Source organism: Stegostoma tigrinum, chromosome 1 (genome assembly GCF_030684315.1).
Source record: "Stegostoma tigrinum isolate sSteTig4 chromosome 1, sSteTig4.hap1, whole genome shotgun sequence".
In the NCBI taxonomy this organism is placed as follows: Eukaryota; Metazoa; Chordata; class Chondrichthyes; order Orectolobiformes; family Stegostomatidae; genus Stegostoma; species Stegostoma tigrinum.
Window position 1 is genome coordinate 118,255,955 of NC_081354.1, and position 19,622 is coordinate 118,275,576.

General features: G+C 42.0%; 1 protein-coding gene across 1 annotated transcript in view; it reads left to right on the plus strand.

Moving 5' to 3' along the window:
- Positions 1-19,622, plus strand: part of adamts6 (ADAM metallopeptidase with thrombospondin type 1 motif, 6) — a 324,888-nt gene that overhangs the window by 229,387 nt on the left and 75,879 nt on the right. Inside the window, exons 15-17 of the mRNA XM_048554806.2 lie at positions 6,089-6,191; positions 9,314-9,447; positions 18,154-18,277. Of these exons, the coding sequence (XP_048410763.1) occupies positions 6,089-6,191; positions 9,314-9,447; positions 18,154-18,277 (361 nt within the window). The remainder of the gene's footprint in view (positions 1-6,088; positions 6,192-9,313; positions 9,448-18,153; positions 18,278-19,622) is intronic.

The window sequence follows — 19,622 nt, forward strand, 5'->3', positions numbered from 1 at the left end:
TACTCATTTTAAAAAGTGAAGGTAAACAGTTATACTGAAGTAAGCTTCATGCTTTCTCTCTGCTTTGATAAATTATCGCAAGAAAGAAGACTTTCACAAAAGCAGTGTCTTGCCAATTGTGAAATGTTTGACTTCTCAGCTCTAACGTTGAGTCATGTAAGCAGTCATATTAGTAGGAAGGCAATATTTTTGGGAATGTGACTTGATGTAAATTTATTGCCAGTGGCCAGTAGATTGACAGTGTAATGTTTGAAAAAGTATGTTGAAAATTGCTAGGTCGGGGGAGGGTAAATTCCTGAGCAGGATAAGTACTTTCTCATTGGAGCCCAACAGTCACTGGGCATCAGTTAAGATGATTTATTGATTTTAAAAAGTGACTGCAACTGGTTCAGATCACTAATAGCTAATATATAAAAGAGGAGAGGGGACTCCAAAATACAAATGCATGATTTCAAAAATCCCTAAGCATTTTAGCAAACACCTGCTACAGCTTTGGCAGAAGGTTGCAAAAACTTAGGACAACAGCTGGGTACATGGAACTGATGTGTCCAGGTATTATTTTAGGAGTGGAGCTTCAGCCAGTAACAAACCATTGTCATGAGTGGGAACCTCTACATTAGAAATTCCTGCATTACAGGATGTCAAGATGTACGGCCGTCACTGCAACACCTCGTCTACCTGTGATTTTGGGAACCATCTGGTGGCCTGGGCCCACCACAAAAAGTGTGAATTAGCGCACAGAATGGTTTATAGATGAGCCAGCGTGGCTCAAATCTTTACAGTGGAATCCCGTCATTTTGGACAAACAGCAAGGAAATTAACCACAAGGGTACAAGAACATCAATCGGCAACAAAAAGACACTCCATTGCAAAGGAAAACCACAAGTGAGGTAAACCAGTTCAACAGACTCCAAAGTTTAAACAACAGGAGGCTTCATCGGAGGCTGCACTGATGATGTTACCCAGCAGGGTAATGAAACGTCTGCAAAACACCGAACCAGATCGGAGAGCCAACCAACCACAACATCCACAGCCCGAGCTACAAATCTTCTCTAAAACCTTAGAGACCTACGGGTGAAGCATGCTCAAATTGGCACGAAAATGGGAAAACAACGCCAAATGACAGACAGTGCTCCTGAGATGCTGCTTGGCCTGCTGTGTTCATCCAGCCTCACATTTTATTATCCAAATGACAGTGCTACCTGCTAACAATTCTACTTCCTACATGGATGCTTCAGGAACGAGGCATTACCATGCAGTGTGAGATACAAATACCCCATCAACAACCCACAAGCTCGTAAAACAGCAGAACACAACAGCTGCAGGATGGTAAAGGTAATGATCAGCAACACATACAACAGGATCCATAGAAATGTCAGAGAAATTACGTGTCATAAAACTTTATTTCTGGAAACTACCAACCAAGACTGGACAATGGTCCTAGAATGAGCCATCAACAACAGCCCACAGACCACAAGAGCCTGGAAAAGACAGACCCTTCAGGAAAAACGAGCAAAGTAGCCCACTAAAATGACAACAACAGAGCAGACACCTGGATAAGAAATCTCTCAGAATGGCAACTGACAGATGCAGAGAAAACTGTTCTAATTCACAGACTCAACTGCAAGCACACAGACTGCAACAAAACAGAATTCCTAACCACACTGGAAGCCACACTGAAGATCAACAGCATCAGTGAAGAAACACAAGCCATAAGGCAGACAGTGATCCTGAAACTGACATGAAAAAGTGAACTCAACACTCTCAATACATCTCAACGGAAGGCCCTAGAAGGAGTGAAAAAGGACAAAAAAGCATCCCAATACTGCCAGCAGACAAAGGGCGCATGCATGATGGTATTACTAAATAAATGGGACTACCTCTTCAAGGCACATGCACTACTAGCTAATGAAAGCACATACTGGCAAGTCTCAGTTATGAGGAGAGACTGTATAGGCTGAGTTTGTTTTCATTGGAGCAGAGGAGGCTGAGGTGGAAATCTGATTGAGGTATACAAAATTATGAGAGGGTAGATTGTGAGAGCCTTTTCCTCATTGCAGACATGTCTGAAAAAATATGTCAGAGTTTTAATGTGAGGAATAAATAGTTCGGAGGAGACCTGAGAGAATAATGTTTCAATCAGAGGATGGTGGAAATATGGAAGGTGCAGCCAGAGAGGGTGATGGACGCAGGTACTCTCACAACATTCAAGAAGCATCTGGATGAGCATTTAAAATGTCAGGGAAGATTAGGCAAATGGACCAATTGCAAGTAAATGGGATTAGTGTAGAACGTAGAATGTTGAATCGAGCAGTACAATGCAAGAGTAGGTCCTTCAGCCCACTATGACTGCACCAACCATGAAGCCATCTGCATGTACCCACAGAATCCCTACAGTGTGGAAGCAGGCCATTCGGTCCATTGAGTCCACACTGACCCTCTGAAGAGCATCCCACCCAGACTCAACCCCTACCATATCACCCTAGCCCCACATTTCCAAATGGCTAATCCATCTAGCTGGCACATTAAGCGCAACTTAGCATGGCCAATCCACCTTACCTGCATATCTTTGGACTGTTGGAGGAAACTGGAGCACCCGAAGGAAACCCATGCAGACAAGGAAGAATGTGCAAACTCTGCACAGACAGTCGCACAAGGTTGGAATCAAGCCCAGGTCCCTGGTGTTGTGAGGCAGCAGTGATAACCACTGAGCTACTGTGCTGCCCCAGAGTCCATATCCCTCCATTTCCTGCCTAAAAATGTATCTGCCCAGATGTCTCTTAAATGTTGCTATCATTTCTGCTTCTACCACCGCCCTTGGCAGCACGTTCCAGGCACCAACCACCTTCTGCGTAAAAACTTGCCTCGGTCAACTCTTTTCAACTTTCCCCCTCTCACCTTAAACCCATTCCTCTGAGTATTCTATATTTCGACCTGGGTAAAGACTCTGACTATCTATCATATCCATGCCTCTCGTAATTTTATATACTTCTGTCAGGCCGCTTCTCAACCTCCAATGTGTGAGTGGAAACAATCTGTTAGTCTGACCTCTCCTTATAGCTACCACACTCCAACCCAGGAAACATCCTGGTAAACCACTTTTGCACCCTCTCCAAAGCCTTCACCTCCTTCCTATAGTGTGGTGACCAGAATTGCACACAGTACTCCAAATATGGCCTCACTAAAGTTTTATACATTTGCAACATGACTTGCCAACTTTTATACTCAATGCCCCAGCTGATTAAGGCAAGCATGCCTTCTTTACCTCCTCATTCAGTTATCATGCCACTTTCAGACAGCCATGGACTGAGATTCTATGATCCCTCTGCATAATAATGCTCCTCAGGTCCTGCCATTAAGTGTATATTATCCTCTTGCATTTGACCTCTCAAAATGCATCACCTCATACTTGTTCAGATTAAACACTATCTGTCATTTCATCATCCACCTTTCCAAACAATCCATATCCTGCTGCATTCTTTGATATCCTCCTCATGGCCCACAACTCTACCAATTTCCGTGTTGCCTGTGGACTTACTAATCATACCACCTACATCTTCATCTAAATCCTTTCTGTATATTGCGAATAACAGAGGTACCAGTGCTGATCCTTGCTGAACACCACTGGCCACAGACCTCCAGTCAGTAAAAACCCTGCCATAACTACCATCTGCCTTCTATCACCAAGCCAATTTTTTATCCAATTTGCCAACTTACCATGGATCCCATGTGACTTAATCTTCTGGATCAGCCTACCATGAGGGACCTTGTCAAATGCTCAAGTAAAGTCCATATAGACAACATCCAGTGCCCTACCCTTGCCAGTCATCTTTGTTACTCCCTCAAAAAACTCAGCAGAATTTGTGAGACAAGACTTCCCTGCACAAAGCCGTGCTGACTATCTCTAATAAGTCCATTCTTTTCCAAACACGAGTGCATGCTGTCGCTAAGAATCTTCTCCAGTTATTTTCCTACCACTGATATAAGGCTTACCAACCTATAATTTCCTGGACTATCCCTGTTGCCCTTCGTAAATAAAGTGTAGTTGGGAGTTTGTTGGTCAGTGTAGACATGCTAAGCTGAAGGACCTGTTTCTATGCTGTATTTATATAATTTGCCAATGATCTAGAGACTGGCGTGCAGGAGACTATTTCAAAATTTGCAGATGACACAAAATGTGGAAGCATTATGCACTCTGAGGAGAACAGTTTAGAACTTCAAAAGGACACCTACTTGGTACATTGGGCAGATAAGTGGGAGATGAACTTCATTGAGGAAAAGTGTGAGGTGAGGCTGTTTGGTACAAAGAACATAGGGAGATATATAAATGAAAGCATGTTATTCTAATGGGTGTAACGAGCAGAGAGAGCTGCGTATATATGTTATATTCATTAAAGATGGCAGGTCATTTAAAAAGCGCAGTTAATAAAACATACAATATTCCAGGTTTCATAAATAGCAGCCAGAGTCCAAGAGCAGGGAGGTTTTGATGAACATATGAACAAGTCACTGGTTAGACTTCAGCTGGAGCATTGTGCCCAGCTGTGGATGGCACACTGAGTGAAGAATGTGAATGCATTGGGGATAATGCAGAACAGTTTTATGAGAATGGTTCCAGGGATGAGACACTTCAGTTGTAAGGAAAGATTGGAGAATTTAGAACTGGTTTCCTTTAGGGGAGGAGGCTGAGAAGAGATTATATTGAAGTTTTCAAACCTATGAAGAATTTGGTCAGAGTGAATACGAGGAAGAACTGTTCATTGTGGAGAAGTGTGAGGTGATGCTGTTTGTTTCAAAGAATATAGGGAGACCATATAAATTAAAGCATACAATTCTAATGGGTATGCAGGGGCAGGTGACAAACTTTGAGAACCTGGGAACACAGTTTTATAGTGTTATGCAAAACAAGCAAATGTGAGAAGAGAAAAACGTAAGGAGTAAAGGTATGGAATATATTGCGTGGAACTCTGGTGGAAGCAGGTTTAATTAAAGCATGCAAAAAGGATTATTATTTATACAGAAACAACATCTTTCTATTGGAGAAAAGACATCAAATTGGCTCTAATGTAAAAGAACCAGAGATCTGGTGCAGACATACTGGGCTGAATGGCCTCCTTCAGCACTGTAACAATTCTGTGATTTTGTCATTTAGCATAGTCACCTCTATGATTTTAACAGATAGGGACCTGTTTACAATTTTGGGATGATTGTGTATCCAGTGTACTACTTCCAAATATGCTGTACATTGGGCAGATAAATGGGAGATGAACTTCATTGAGGAAAAGTGTGAGGTGAGGCTGTTTGGTACAAAGAACATAGGGAGATATATAAATGAAAGCATGTTATTCTAATGGGTGTAACAGGAGCAGGGTGTAAATGTTGTCAAATATCACAGGCTAAAGGCCAGTTGCTGTTTTGCAACAAGTAAATTTTAAAGTAATTGAACATGTAACATGGAAATTGACTTTTGTCGCTCCATTTGCACATTAACTCATGTTACAGAAACACAATAGCATTTGAGTTAACATTTAAAGTTATTTGTTAGTTCTGACTGCTATTTGTGATCTGTTGTATTATTCTCAGTTGATTGTCAATGAAATAAAAAACAAAAGGTAAATACTGTTCTGGTAAATGATATTATGTACTCAATAATTAACTCACCATGTTGGACTGTTTATTAACACAACTCTTATTGATTGCAAGAAAGACAACAGCATACAGTTTTGCCTTTTTGGTGTTGCAAGCATCAACACATTGTACCCAATTGATAATGCTCAAGCTACATGCTGGAACTTAGATTATGGCAGTAGCACATTGAAACTGCTTTGGTAGTTCAGGCTTTGTAGCTGCACCTAGAAAAATCAAAATTACCTGCACCACAAACTTAAACATGACTTATTTTTCGAATAGGATTTTTTAAAATTTATGTTTTATTTCATTGCATTTGGCATTCAATTTCTTTCACATTTGACTTTGATAATATTGCTTTTCTTGGGAGGGAAAATGGTCCCCAGGAAAATGTAGTAAGTAATATATCTCTTCAAATACAGCAATAAAAAGTGTAATCTCTGTCTCCAATTCCATTTAGCCATGCTCAACAGGATCTCGTGACTTTCGTGAAAAGCAGTGTGCAGACTTTGATAATTTACCTTTTCGTGGAAAGTATTACAACTGGAAGCCATACACTGGAGGTTAGTACGCTTCTGTGTCATCTCATTGCTTTTAATTGTCATTTATTTTACTATGTTTTCCTTCTTCTCCTCCTGCATTCCCCTTGACCATTTAACCGACAAGTTATTTCAGATGGGTAGGCATCTCTCTGGCGGTCCTATATAACTGTCCCCAGGCCATGTACATAAATAATTAGCTGTGATTCTTGATCAGAGATAATAGGAACTGTAGATGCTGGAGAATCCAAGATAACAAAGTGTGGAGCTGGATGAACACAGCAGGCCAAGCAGCATCTCAGGAGCACAAAAGCTGACGTTTCGGGCCTAGACCCTTCAGCTGTGATTCTTTCTCGGATTTGTTCCTCCCTTTTAGGAGAAATCTAGTGTCTGGTCCGCATGGAAGCAAAATTGAGAAGCACAGACAATAGTTCAGAAATGATGATTTATATGATTATACAATATATATGATCATATGATTAATTTTCTTTCAATTTTTCATTCCCTTTAAAATTTAGGATGCTAATATACAACGGAAAACACTCATCAAACAGTTGGTGATCTCCACCCATTAGCAGCTAGTGAGAAATTCATGTTTTTGAATGGTGGGTGACATCAGATTTTAATATAGTCAGAAGTGGGGATCAGGCAGTAGAGAACAAGTTGCCTCTCACTCTGCCTTGTCTTCCTCATTGTTGACCTCAGCCATTTGGTCTCCTCCCTGCACTGAAAGTCAGTTACTAAAAGGTTGTCCATACCTGATAAATAGTAACTTGGATAAGGTAATGGGACACTACCATTACCAACAGAGCTGGACTCGAGCATCAGTCAGGGGTTTCAGATGAGGTGCGGGATAACGAAGGACTGAACCCAGAATAATAGCAATGAACTGAATTTTCCCAGCTGCCCTTGAATGATATGGGTAATGGAGAGTCTTTTGGGAAAATACCGCAAGCTTAGAAAATAGTGATTCCCAATATTGAGAAAATAAGTATGATTTTTCCATCCAAAGTTTGAACGACAAGATGAGACTCTCACTGGTGAATGTTGATGTCTCTCTGCATTACGAACCAGCCAACGGAGATGACTGACTTCCCATTTGGAGGTTAAATGCTTGTCCCAGTTACCCGCACTGAACAGTCAAGGGGGCAGACATATTGCTGTAAAAAACTGTGCTATTTCATTGTGACATTGCCAGTATGTGCCATCAGCTTATATCACAAATACACTACCCATGTTTCAACAAAGTGTCCATGTCTCAAAAGACTCAAGAATAGTCATCAGTCAATCCAAGGAAAACTGTTGTCTGTCAAAAGAGTGTCGCATGTTCAGTCAACGGCAGCATTTGATATCAATCCAGGGCCTTGTATCAAGTCAGTCAGCCACATGGGACCATAAGACCATAGGACATAGATACTGAATTATTCCATTCATCCCTTTGAGCATTCTCCACCATTTGATCATGGCTGATATGTTTCTCAACCCCATTTTCCTGCCTTCCCCCCATAACCCATGTTCCCCTTACCAAGTAAGAATCTATCGATCTCTGTCTTAAATATACTGAACAACTTGGCCTCTACAGCCCTCTGTGGCAATGAGCCCCACAGATTCATCACCCTCTGGTGGAAGAAATTCCTCCCATCTCAATTCTAAAGGATCAATGCTTAACTCTGAGGCTGGGCCTTCAGGTCATAGTCTGTCCTACTAGTGAAAGCATCTTCTCCATGTCCGGTCTATCCAGGACTCTCAGTATCTCAGTAGGCTTGAGACAGCCAGTCTGTGTCAAGGTAGCACATGTAGCTTCATTCTTATGGCTACAGTTACAATGAATGTTGCTCAAACATGTGATGACATGAAGAAGTAATACATTTACAGATGTGAGACTCAGTTTCTAATAAAATATGACCTGTGCCACTTATGTGCTCTCAAGAGTTTTTCTTTTTCATTTTCCTTCCACGGTGTGTGAGACTAGGGCTTAACATGGCTGGCAGTGATTGATGTGGTGCACAGCTGGGCTTTAACAGTGATGCTGGTGCTGGTCCCAGCAGTGATTAGTACTTTTGTGGCTGGTGAGCACAAGATGTGGTGAGAATGGTGCATACATAACGAGATGTGCAGAGGAGAATTGCTTGAGAAAACTCACTAGAGCTCACAAAGGGAACTTGTCCATGAAACTCCCTGAAATTGACACTGAACTGATTTTTGGTAAAATTCAACCCAGTGTTTATTTTTCTGATTGTATGGAATGCATGGTTGCTCACACGACTAAAGCCAAATAATCCTGTATGAAAGAGATAATGGGAACTGCAGATGCTGGAGAATTCCAAGATAATAAAATGTGAGACTGGATGAACACAGCAGGCCAAGCAGCATCTCAGGAGCACAAAAGCTGACGTTTCAGGCCTAGACCCTTCATCAGAGAGGGGGATGGGGAGAGGGAACTGGAATAAATAGGGAGAGAGGGGGAGGCGGACCGAAGATGGAGAGTAAAGAAGATAGGTGGAGAGAGTGTAGGTGGGGAGGTAGGGAGGGGATAGGTCAGTCCAGGGAAGACGGACAGGTCAAGGAGGTGGGTTGAGGTTAGTAGGTAGCTGGGGGTGCGGCTTGGGGTGGGAGGAAGGGATGGGTGAGAGGAAGAACCGGTTAGGGAGGCAGAGACAGGTTGGACTGGTTTTGGGATGCAGTGGGTGGGGGGGAAGAGCTGGGCTGGTTGTGTGGTGCAGTGGGGGTAGGGGACGAACTGGGCTGGTTTAGGGATGCAGTAGGGGAAGGGGAGATTTTGAAACTGGTGAAGTCCACAATGATACCATATAGCTGCAGGGTTCCCAGGCGGAATATGAGTTGCTGTTCCTGCAACCTTCGGGTGGCATCATTGTGGCACTGCAGGAGGCCCATGATGGACATGTCATCTAGAGAATGGGAGGGGGAGTGGAAATGGTTTGCGACTGGGAGGTGCAGTTGTTTGTTGCGAACTGAGCGGAGGTGTTCTGCAAAGCGGTCCCCAAGCCTCCGCTTGGTTTCCCCAATGTAGAGGAAGCCGCGCCGGGTACAGTGGATGTTACTTTTTGCGTGTTTTTCATGTAGAGAACATTAGTACACTATACCAGTCTGCCTTATATTTAAATACTCTTTTTCTCATTCAACAGGTGGAGTTAAGCCATGTGCTTTAAATTGCTTGGCTGAAGGGTATAATTTTTACACTGAACGGTCCCCAGCAGTTATTGATGGAACTCGCTGCCATGCAGACTCACTGGACATCTGTATTAACGGAGAATGCAAGGTTGTACATAATTTATTGTTAAACAATTCAGAACTTGTAAAATATTTCCTTAAGAGCCCCCTTTCCAACCAATCAGCACATTTTTCTCATAGAGTACAAATTGTTATTCCCTTCAAGATTTGATATGCTTGCGATTCTGGCCTGATGAGTAAAACACAAAATGCTTCAATGACGTGTCTTTCTCCAGCAAAACTCAAGTTCTGTACACTTAACAACTGTTCTATATTGTGTGCAGCACAGTGCTCACAGTCCTCACCTAGGGACCCAGGTTCAAATCTGCCCTGAGTAACTAGCTGTGTGGAGTTTGCATGTTCTCCCTGTGCCTTTTTGGGATTCCTCTGGGTGATCCCGTTGCCTCCTACAATCCAAAGATGTGCAGGCTAGGTGGATTAGCTATCACGAGTAATGGGGTGGGGTGGGATGCTCCTTGGAGGGACTCAGTGGGCCAAATGGCTTGTTTAGCCACTGTAGTGATTCTGTGATATATATTTACAGAGAGAAAGATTCATTATAGATATCTTAGTAGCTGTGCTTAACCTAACAGACATTTATATTAATATAGGCGAACACTTTAAAAAGTCTGGGTCTCCAGTTATATTATATATTCAAGGATAAAATGAGAGTTAAGTTAATTTTTAGATACTGTTAGAATTTAGCTTATGTGACACTGATTATTTCTGTTGAGCTGTGTTGCTAATTGTTATCCTCTAAACTTGATCACCATTGAAAAGAAATCTATTGTTACAATTTATATTCGGCAAAGAGACAAATATACAATTGTTCGTGCTGCTTATTATTAATTGTTTGATGGATCAGTAGTGGTTTGTGTGATTCTTTCTCTATCTTAATGGCTTTAATGCATCAGTCCATGAATAAATGTTGCCTTTTAAGAGCCTTATTAGAAAAAGCGATTGGCTGAAACATTTGCTACAGAATCCAGTGGCTTCTGAGTAGGTATGAAATACTTGCGGCTGCTCTGACACAGCTGATATAGTGCCCCATGCTGGAAAGAGAGAGTAGTCTGTGCGTGTGCTGAATGTATTGCATCTGGCCAGACTGTGCTGTCAAGCAGCCATTCCAGTGGATTTGACGCACTTGTTCCATACTTGGGCCGCACATCTCATAAATGTATTCCAAGTTGAACATGTATTTAATTCCAAGACGAGCATCCCTACTAGTGCTATTTAAAGGCCAGCCTTTCAGTGTTCAGGTGAGGTAATCTTGAGTGAGGTCTGCTAATAGAATGTTTGTCAAAGTGCGATGGAGTATTTTTGATGGTGAAGTGGTAAGTTTCTGGATTGGGGGTGCGGTGATGTTGCGTCTTCATAGGGAGAGCATAGGGTTTATGACCCTAGCCACATAAGCTACAACAGACTTTGAGACTGTAGCTGTAGAGCCTTTGGATCTGCAAGATGATGGGGAGATGGAATTGAGGCCTCAGAGGGAGCAAGTTCCACAGCAAGAGCTTAAGAGGAGGAGGTAGGAAGGGGACATTGGATTCCTTCAGTCTGGATGAGCAGTCTGCGAGCAAACATTCAAACTCTGACTCCCTTAGGATAGTGTCTCTTCACCTCCATTGCTACCAGGTGCCCCCTTCATTTGCAGTATTCTGTCACAGTGTCCTCTGTCCAGACTCCTGCAATGGAGCCATTAGCAGAAAACTTGTCATTATACTTTTATCAAACAATACATCTAATTATAATTGTAATCCTAAATTATAAGTGAAAATAAAGTATTCCTTTGTGCATTCCCTTCATTCTTGTTTTTAGATGACCTCATCTGTGCAATGCTACCTCAGTTGCTGCAACATTGCAAGTTGGATGCTATCATATTCAGTGATGAACCTGCAGGTGGCTGTGCAGGACAATCTTAACAGCTCTGGGACTTGAGATCTTAGTGGTTGGACTGCACCACCTCAGGTTATGTGACAGTGGTTGGACTGGCTACCAAAGGAGTGATGGCATGAGTGGTGGTGGAGTGGTTGTGGTGACAGCATGCCTATTGCTGCCTTGGTTTATACTCCACATTGTCACTACCACTGTCAGAGAGCAACACCCCAACAGTCCTAGTAACCAACTGCCTTGACAGCCTTCAAATCCAGCCTGCCCTTTGGCTCACTGACAGCCACTGGCCATGATGGCAATGGTATGAACCTGCATGATGAAGGCATGCATTTCATGACCTCCAACTGAGATTCCACCCCCTGCTCTTAAGCCCTTGCTGTGGAACTTGCTCCCTCTGAGGCCTCAATTCCATCTCCCCGTCATCATGCAGATCCAAAGGCTCTACAGCTACAGTCTCAAAGTCTGTTGTAGCTTGTGTGGCTAGGGTCATAAACCTCATGCTCTCCCTATGAAGATGCAACTTTAAGATTTTGGGTTGATGCTGTTTGTGCTGTAGTGGGTGCTGAGACAACATCAATGGGTCTGCAAGTACTGTAGAGGAGTTTTGGCCATTATTTTATGGTGGACAGGATGGGCTCCAAACTCAATGCTGTGCCAAAGTGGAGTAGATGCCAGGGCCTCCTTCACAGCTAGACTCACAATATGGAGAGCCATCTCGTTTGTCAGGTTTGTGGTCCCACTTTTCTCCTCAGATCCTTTGTCTATCCAACCTTCCATGTAATGTTATGACCACAATATTTATGTGGCTGTTCCAGTCAAGTTTCTGTAAATGACAGTCCCAGGATGCTGGTGGTGGGGCATTCAGAATCAGTAATTATGTTGACTGTGAAGAGAAGATTTTTAAATTATCTTGAGTTGGAGATGGTTATTGCCTGATTCGTGTGTAACACAAGTGTTTCTCCTCTTGTTCTTTTCCTTTCAGAGAGCATTCTTGAGGGTTTCATGATCTCCCTGCCTGTAGAGTATATCCAGTGCTGTATTTGTGAAACTGGGACTCTAAATGTACCTTGTTGCTTTACACGGACCATTCCTACTTGTACCCAGTGTAAGTGTAGACACCCAACTGCAGCCCCTTCCGCTGTGTGCTGCTCCACTTTAAGGGGGACAGGCTGCCTTGATGAGGAACAGAGTGGCTGCATCACATTGTCAGTCTTCTGTTGACACCTAAGCAGCTAACAGCACAAGGCCCACTCAGGCCAACATTATAATCATGTGCATGAGATAGCAGCTTGAGGTTTGTGTGCTGCCTGCCTGAGCAGAAATGGATAGAAGCAGATTATAAATCACCATCCACTGCCCCCACTTAAAGTCAAAAACAGACCATAATGAAATTTCAGTCTGAGTGTCTCCACAACTTTTAATAAAAGACACTTATTTTACAGAAAAGTTGTGGAGTTCACCAACAAAATGCATGCCTCTCACTGGTTCCATACCATCTACAGCTCAGGGGTGAATCAAAGTAAATGACTTTGCAATAATGTAATGCAGGTTCCCAAGAGCTTTACTTCCAGCCATAAGCAGACATTTCTTGTCAAGGTTAAGGAGGCTTAAATTGTTGATTTACACACTTTAAAGTACTTAAACTATGTCTTCACAGTAACTCATGGAAGCATCAGAAAATTTGATTAAAAAGAAACACAGACATTTTATGGTATTTACTACAAAAGCAGCCACCACAAAGCTTAAAACTGGATGGGAATGACAGGGCCTTTCCAGCCACTGGATAGTAATCTGTAACTCCCTTGTGGATCCACTTTTAAAGACAAACTGCACCTGCATGGCCTCCACAAGGTTCACACACAGAACAAATAAATACTGCAGATAGCCACAGGGAACAACAAATGTCCCAAAAAATCAGCCCTCTGCACTGTTGCATTGTTAAGTCTGAACAAATATTTCTGGATGTTTCACTAGGGATTAGGTTAGTTCCACAAGAAAGCTCTTGTTAAACGTTTATTTTGGTGAAAGAAATGTTGCAGCAGTTACTGCTCAGAATGTTTGCCATAAGTGGGAAAAGGTCACATTTTAATTGCTGGATCTCAGTGCTATCCTGTGCTTTTCTTCTCTATCAAACAAGTATACAGAAGGAGTAAAGAGCAAAGGTTAGCTCTTTAGTCTGAAATTATCAGTATATTTCTGTAGTGATTAGGCTTAACTGCTGAATGACATAATTCAGCTGATGGAAGAATGAATCTGAATTCTGAAGATCTCCAGTATTTTGTTCTTTTATAGAGCCACAAAAGTTTAAATGAACAGTGTTTATATAAAATTATGATCTTATTGTTTTTTTGGTTTTCTCTTCCTTGCTGCTCCCATATACCCGAAGACAGAAATCACACAACACCAGTTTATGGTCCAGCAAGTTTATTTGAAAACATAAGCTTTCGTAGCCTCACTCCTTCTTCCAGTGTTAGTGAGAGAGGTAGTATCAGAGACAGAATTTATAAGTGAAAGATCAAAGGGTCACACTATGATGAACATGTATTAAACAAAGCTAAGATGCTGTTAAATCTTTAATTAGTTAGACGGTTTTAATTGATTAATATGTATATATAAATCCCCGAATTCCTTTCAAGTCACTGCCCTGAGAGAACTAAAGGTTTTATTAATGTAAAGAAGAGGTGACATTTTAGGTCAGACAATGCAATGTTAGGTGTGAGGCCTCATTTGGAATCTGCTTGTGTGTTAGTTTGGAGTCAGTCTGGCTTTATTTCTAAAGTAGGAATTTATAAAATGCCACATTGACTGACTGTCTATAAATTGTGGCCTTTGTGACAAGATAGAATGTATCTGCAAATACATAGATTCAGCAGGTGTGTGTGTGTGTGTGTGTGTGTGTGTGTGTGTGTGTGTGTGTGTGTGTGTGTGTGTGTGTGTGTGTGTGTGTGTGTGTGTGTGTAAGAGAGAGAGTGAAAGAGGGAGACAGCGTGTGCGTTGCCGAGGTTACAATGACGGGGTTGTATAGTGGTTGAAGTGGAGGCATGGGGAAGATCTGGGTGAGGTGCTCCTTGTCATCAATTATGTGTTGAGGCTGCGATAAGCATGGTGTAATGTCTCCACTCCCTGGGAGTACTGAATGACGAAGGTACCCTATTGGTCATATCCTGTGTCTGTCTTCTGAGGAGGTCGTTGCAGTTTGCACTGTGGCACGTTGGAGGCGATTGATGAGTTGAGCATTGTATCCTGTTACTATGAGGGCATCCTTCAATGTTTTCAGGTGCCCATTTAATTCCTCCTTACATGAACAGATCCTCTGTATGCTTAGGGCTTGTCTGTAGGGGATGGCTGTTTTAATATGTTTAGTGCGGAAGCTAGAAAAATGTGACATCATGAGGTTATCCATTGACTTGAGGTAGAATGAGGTATTGAGGTGTCCGTCCCTGATGGAAATGTGTGTTTCCAAGCATGAGACTGATTTTAAAGAGTAGTCCATGGTGAGTCGAAAGTGGCTGATATTGCTAAAGAGTTTTTTCAGTGATTCTTCGCCATGAGTCAAAAGGAAGAAAATGTCAGTGTCTCTGGTGTATAGCTTGCTCTGAATTCTGTGCAGCAAAGAATTCATATTTGACCGCATGCATGGAAGTGTTGGCATATTTGGGAGCAATCTCTGGTCCCCATGGTTAATCTGTGTGTCCGGATGAAGAATTGGTTGTCAATAGTGAAGACCTTTTGGTCCAGGATGAAGCAGATGAGTTGTAGGATAGTGACTGGAAATTGGCAGCTGGTGGTATTGAGTACTGAGTCTGTTGTGGCAATGCCGTGGTCATGGGTGATGCGAGTGTAGAGTGCTGAAATGTCCATTGTGACGAGGAATGTTCCGGATTCGACTGGTCCGTTGGTGCTGAGTTTCTGTAAGAAAGCTGTAGTGTCGTGACAGAAGCTGGTGGTTCCCTATACAATGGGTTTCAAGATGCCCTCGACAAAGCCAGAGAGGTTCTCACACAGTGTCCCGTTACCTGATACGATGGGATGTCCACGTGTGTTGGCTTTGTGTATCTTTGGAAGGCAGTAGAAATCTCCTATGTGGGATGAAATATGTAGGGTACTCTGAAGGACTGACCAGTCTGTTCTGTTGATGGCTGTGTTCTTTGGCTGGATCGGCAGGTAGTTGGCTGTGGTGTTCCTGGTTATATAAGAACATAAGAACCAGGAGCAGGAGTAGGCCATCTGGACCCTCAAACCTGCCCAGCCATTTAATAAGATCATGGCTGATTGTTTTGAGACTCAGCTCCACTTACCCACCCACTCACCATAACCCTTAATTCCTTTACTGGTCAAAAATTTGTCTAGCCTTTCTTTAAAAACATTCAGCGAGGTAGCTTCAGCTGCTTCACTGGGCAGGGAATTCCACAGATTCACAAACCTTTGGGTGTAAGAATTTCTGACCTCAGTCCTACATCTGCTTCTCTTTATTTTGAGGCTATGCCCACTAGTCCCAGTTTCACCTGCTAGCAGAAACAACCCCCCTGTCTCCACCTTATCTATTCCCTTCATAATCTTATATGTTTCTATAATATCTGCCCTCATTCTTCTGAATCCCAATGAGTATAATCCCAGGTTGTTCTGCTGTCGGTACATTTCCTTACAGTAGCCCGTTCTGTTCTATATGATGATGTCTCATCCTTTGTCTGCTGGTTTGATGATTGGTCTTGACAGCACGGATAGTATTCTTTGTGCCTGGGTAACGTTTTGCACTACCTTATGAGTGCGGCTGATGAATCTGGTGTTCACGCATTCTCTGATGGCTTGAGCATACCTGTCAAGCCCTGGACTGCAGCCCTCTGGAGGGGCCCAATTTGACTCCTTCTTTTCCCATTCCCCCATGGATCTCTCTGTCAACTGATCTGGTTCGTTGGTTGTCTCATTGGGCTCGCTGCTGGCATCTTGGAAGAATTCCTGGAATTTCATTTTTTGATGAATTCTTCTATGTCTGCCATGAGACCGTTATAGTGGTGGGACAGAAAATGAGTCCTGGGCTGAGGACTTTGAACTTGTCCGGTGAAGGCTGTGAGATTTCAACTGTGGTATAGGGGAGACTTGGTTATTGCTGGTGGTGATGCCAAGTTTCTCCAGTTTCTTGTTCTTGGTGTGTGTGTAGGTGGAGTAGTTCTGTTGCCTCCTCTGTTTGGCAGTGTCTCATAACTGCACTGCTGTACCTTAAATGCAAGCTGAAAATGTGGACTAAATCTTGATTTCAAGATTAATACATTTGCTGAAGAGTTGGTGTGTGGGGTGATTGAGGAGCCTGTGAGAGGAGCAATAACAAAGTCTCTCCGCATAATCAGTGTTGTAGGTTGACTTGAGTGGGTTCGTGATCTGTAGACCTTTTGGGATCTTTTGTGTTTTCAGATAAATCTGTTGGACTAGAACCTGGTGTTATGTGTTTTCTGACCTTGTCCACCCAATACTGGCACCTTCACATCATATACAGTCAAAGAAACTAAGATATTAGTTTTAGAATTGCCAAATTAACTCTACAAATATAAAATCAATATACAACTAAAAAGTTATAAAATATTTTAGCTAATTGGTAATTATGAAATTCAAAGCCCAGGAATTAACATTGTGGCTGTCTCATCTGAATATGTAATCTGTGCACATTCAATATTTCACTCGCCTATTTAAAAGTACTGCCGAACAGTTAGAATTTCAAATGGCAGTATTCCACAAATACAAATCTTCATTTATTATTGTTTCTAGAATTTTCTTGTAGCACCTAATCTGCTCCAAAGTAAAAGCTTTGATTCTCTTCCTTAACTAAATTTTTTTTGCATAGAATTGAATTTAATAAATGCAATGGCCAGCACCTCAGACTGTGCACATTTTGTAACATGTTTAATCGGTTCATCGAAAGATTTTAAATCACCTCCTTCATTCCTTGAACATTTCGTCATTCTTGATAAAATTACATTTGCACATGCCTGAGGTCATTGTTTTGATCAGACCCTGATCATACTGGACCTTACAAATCGCTCTTATTGTGTGGGCATTGAAGAGTTATATTTTAAGAATGAAGTTGGGGAAAGCATGAGACTGTCAAGTTTAAGTCATTGCATTTATGATCTGTATAAATGTGATGCCAGACAATAATTACTGACCTGAGCTCAGCAACATACAGACATAATCAACCCAACAGTACTCCCATATATACAATGCGTGCATCCAATGAGTCTCTTTTTTCACATTCATATGCCACCTGGGTTAACTCTGCTATTGTTGACCATCACTGTTAACTTGGCAGATTTACTCATTAAATGGCTGATCCAACTCACCAGGAACAGCTGAGATTTGAATTACATTGAGTTGGTTGATTTCAGTGAGTAGTTTTAGGGGTTTGATGGTAGACATCAGTATCTTAGGCTGAGGAGCTTCTGCTCTTGATTATTACTCAATGACCAATGTTGGAAGTGAACATGTATCAACATCAGGTGAGGACAGGAACAGCCCCCATTCTCATAATGCTCTTTCACCTAACTCTATCAAATAATCAATACATATTTATTCTGAAGTCTGACACATAAATATTGGACAGTGAACCAAGGTACCATGGAATAGGGCATATTCAATGTATGATTCTATAGTGTGGAGCCAATGAATTCACAACAACATGGAGGATAACATATGTTTAAATTTAAATATACAAAGATTACATAACCTTTTCTTTTGGCAACCTACATAAAGTCTGCTTTATAATTAATATATGGTTCTGTCTGCGTACGTTAGCAATAAATTGTTCCTATTATTTCAATCAGCGTCACAATGATAAGTCAGCTGTCTTGATTTACCTTTTTTGTGTCTAAAGCATGTAGGGTGTGATCATATTTTGGGATCTGATGCGAAGGAAGACAGATGTCGTATTTGTGGGGGCGATGGAAGCACTTGCGAAGCAACAGAAGGTCTATTCAATGATTCCCTGCCTCGGGGAGGTAGGTGGACATAAGCACAATTCAGCAATCAGCACAGCATTGAGTTCCAGCACGAAATGTTTCTTTTCCTTGGAGTTCAATGATTTATGACAATCAAATGACTTTTTGATTAAATGAAAGTGTTTGTAATGTGCCAATTTTAGAACCCTAGGGTATTTCTGCTTTGCTGTGAAAAGTGGACTGGTTTGACATTTAATCAAAACATTACTCCTACCTGGGGCCTGTTTCCTCAGAATATCAAATGATATCCAGTCAAGCATGACTAATAGCTTGCCAAATTTCCAGCAAAAGGCATTGGGCATGGAAACGGGTAATATATTTTCTTGATTCCTCTGCTATGATCGTACTGCATCCTCGTGACTTGCATCCGGACATTTTGAATGTCTGCTGTTCCTTGTGAAAACATCTCAAATGCGCCCAGGTAGCTTTCAATGAGCATTCAGGCTTAAAAGCTAAGACTTGATTACCTGTTAGTAATTTATAATCTAAACTCTTCTAAAAGGTTTCATAAAACCACAAGAAAGGGGAAAGGTGTCCAGTTTATCTATTGAGCCCCTGTCATGATGCCCAATTGCCTCATTTCAGATTCCAAAGCTGAATGTTTAGGTCATATTGTGCTGGATCAGGAGTTGTTATGCAGCCTTGTGTCGATTTCCAAGGGCAGACAGTGCTGTAGCACAATGTCCTCTAGCCACTCAGCACACACAAGCATACGTCAATTTTGTCACATTACCAAGTATGCATGCCCGTATAAAAGTTCAGAGGGTCCAGAAAATTAAAGGAATAGGTCACACATGGGATAGCAAAAAAAATTAGAAAGAATGTTGATGTGTCAGCTACTAGTACAATCCATTTGGATCTCCTCACTGATATCACTGAGTAATGTTGTGCAGGGTGTATACAGCATATGCCTTGAGGGAATTGACAGTCTGTAAGTGGTGCTGCATATACTTAGCCCCATACCTATGTCAATGACTGTTTTTGTGATGATCTCTGGCATCAATCCTAAATGTAGCTGCAGCTATGATGAAAATATCTAAAATTCTTATTTTTCACCAAGAGGAACTGGGACGGCAATACTCACCCAATGCTCCTTAGTCCGGAATTTGCAGCTTTCTGCAGCAATTCAAGTTCTCTGCAATATGTAATTTGATGCAGTCACTGTCAGGCAGGATTCGGAGATCTGGCAACACACAGGATTCACAGGACTGAAAACAGGCAGACCTAAAACTATGGAGTTCAGCAGACGAGTAGGGCTAATTCTGTCCAGTTCAGAGATCGAACAGCCCCAACATTTCAAAGTGAAGTGAATCCACAGTGTAAACAGTACCGAGTTCAGGAAATA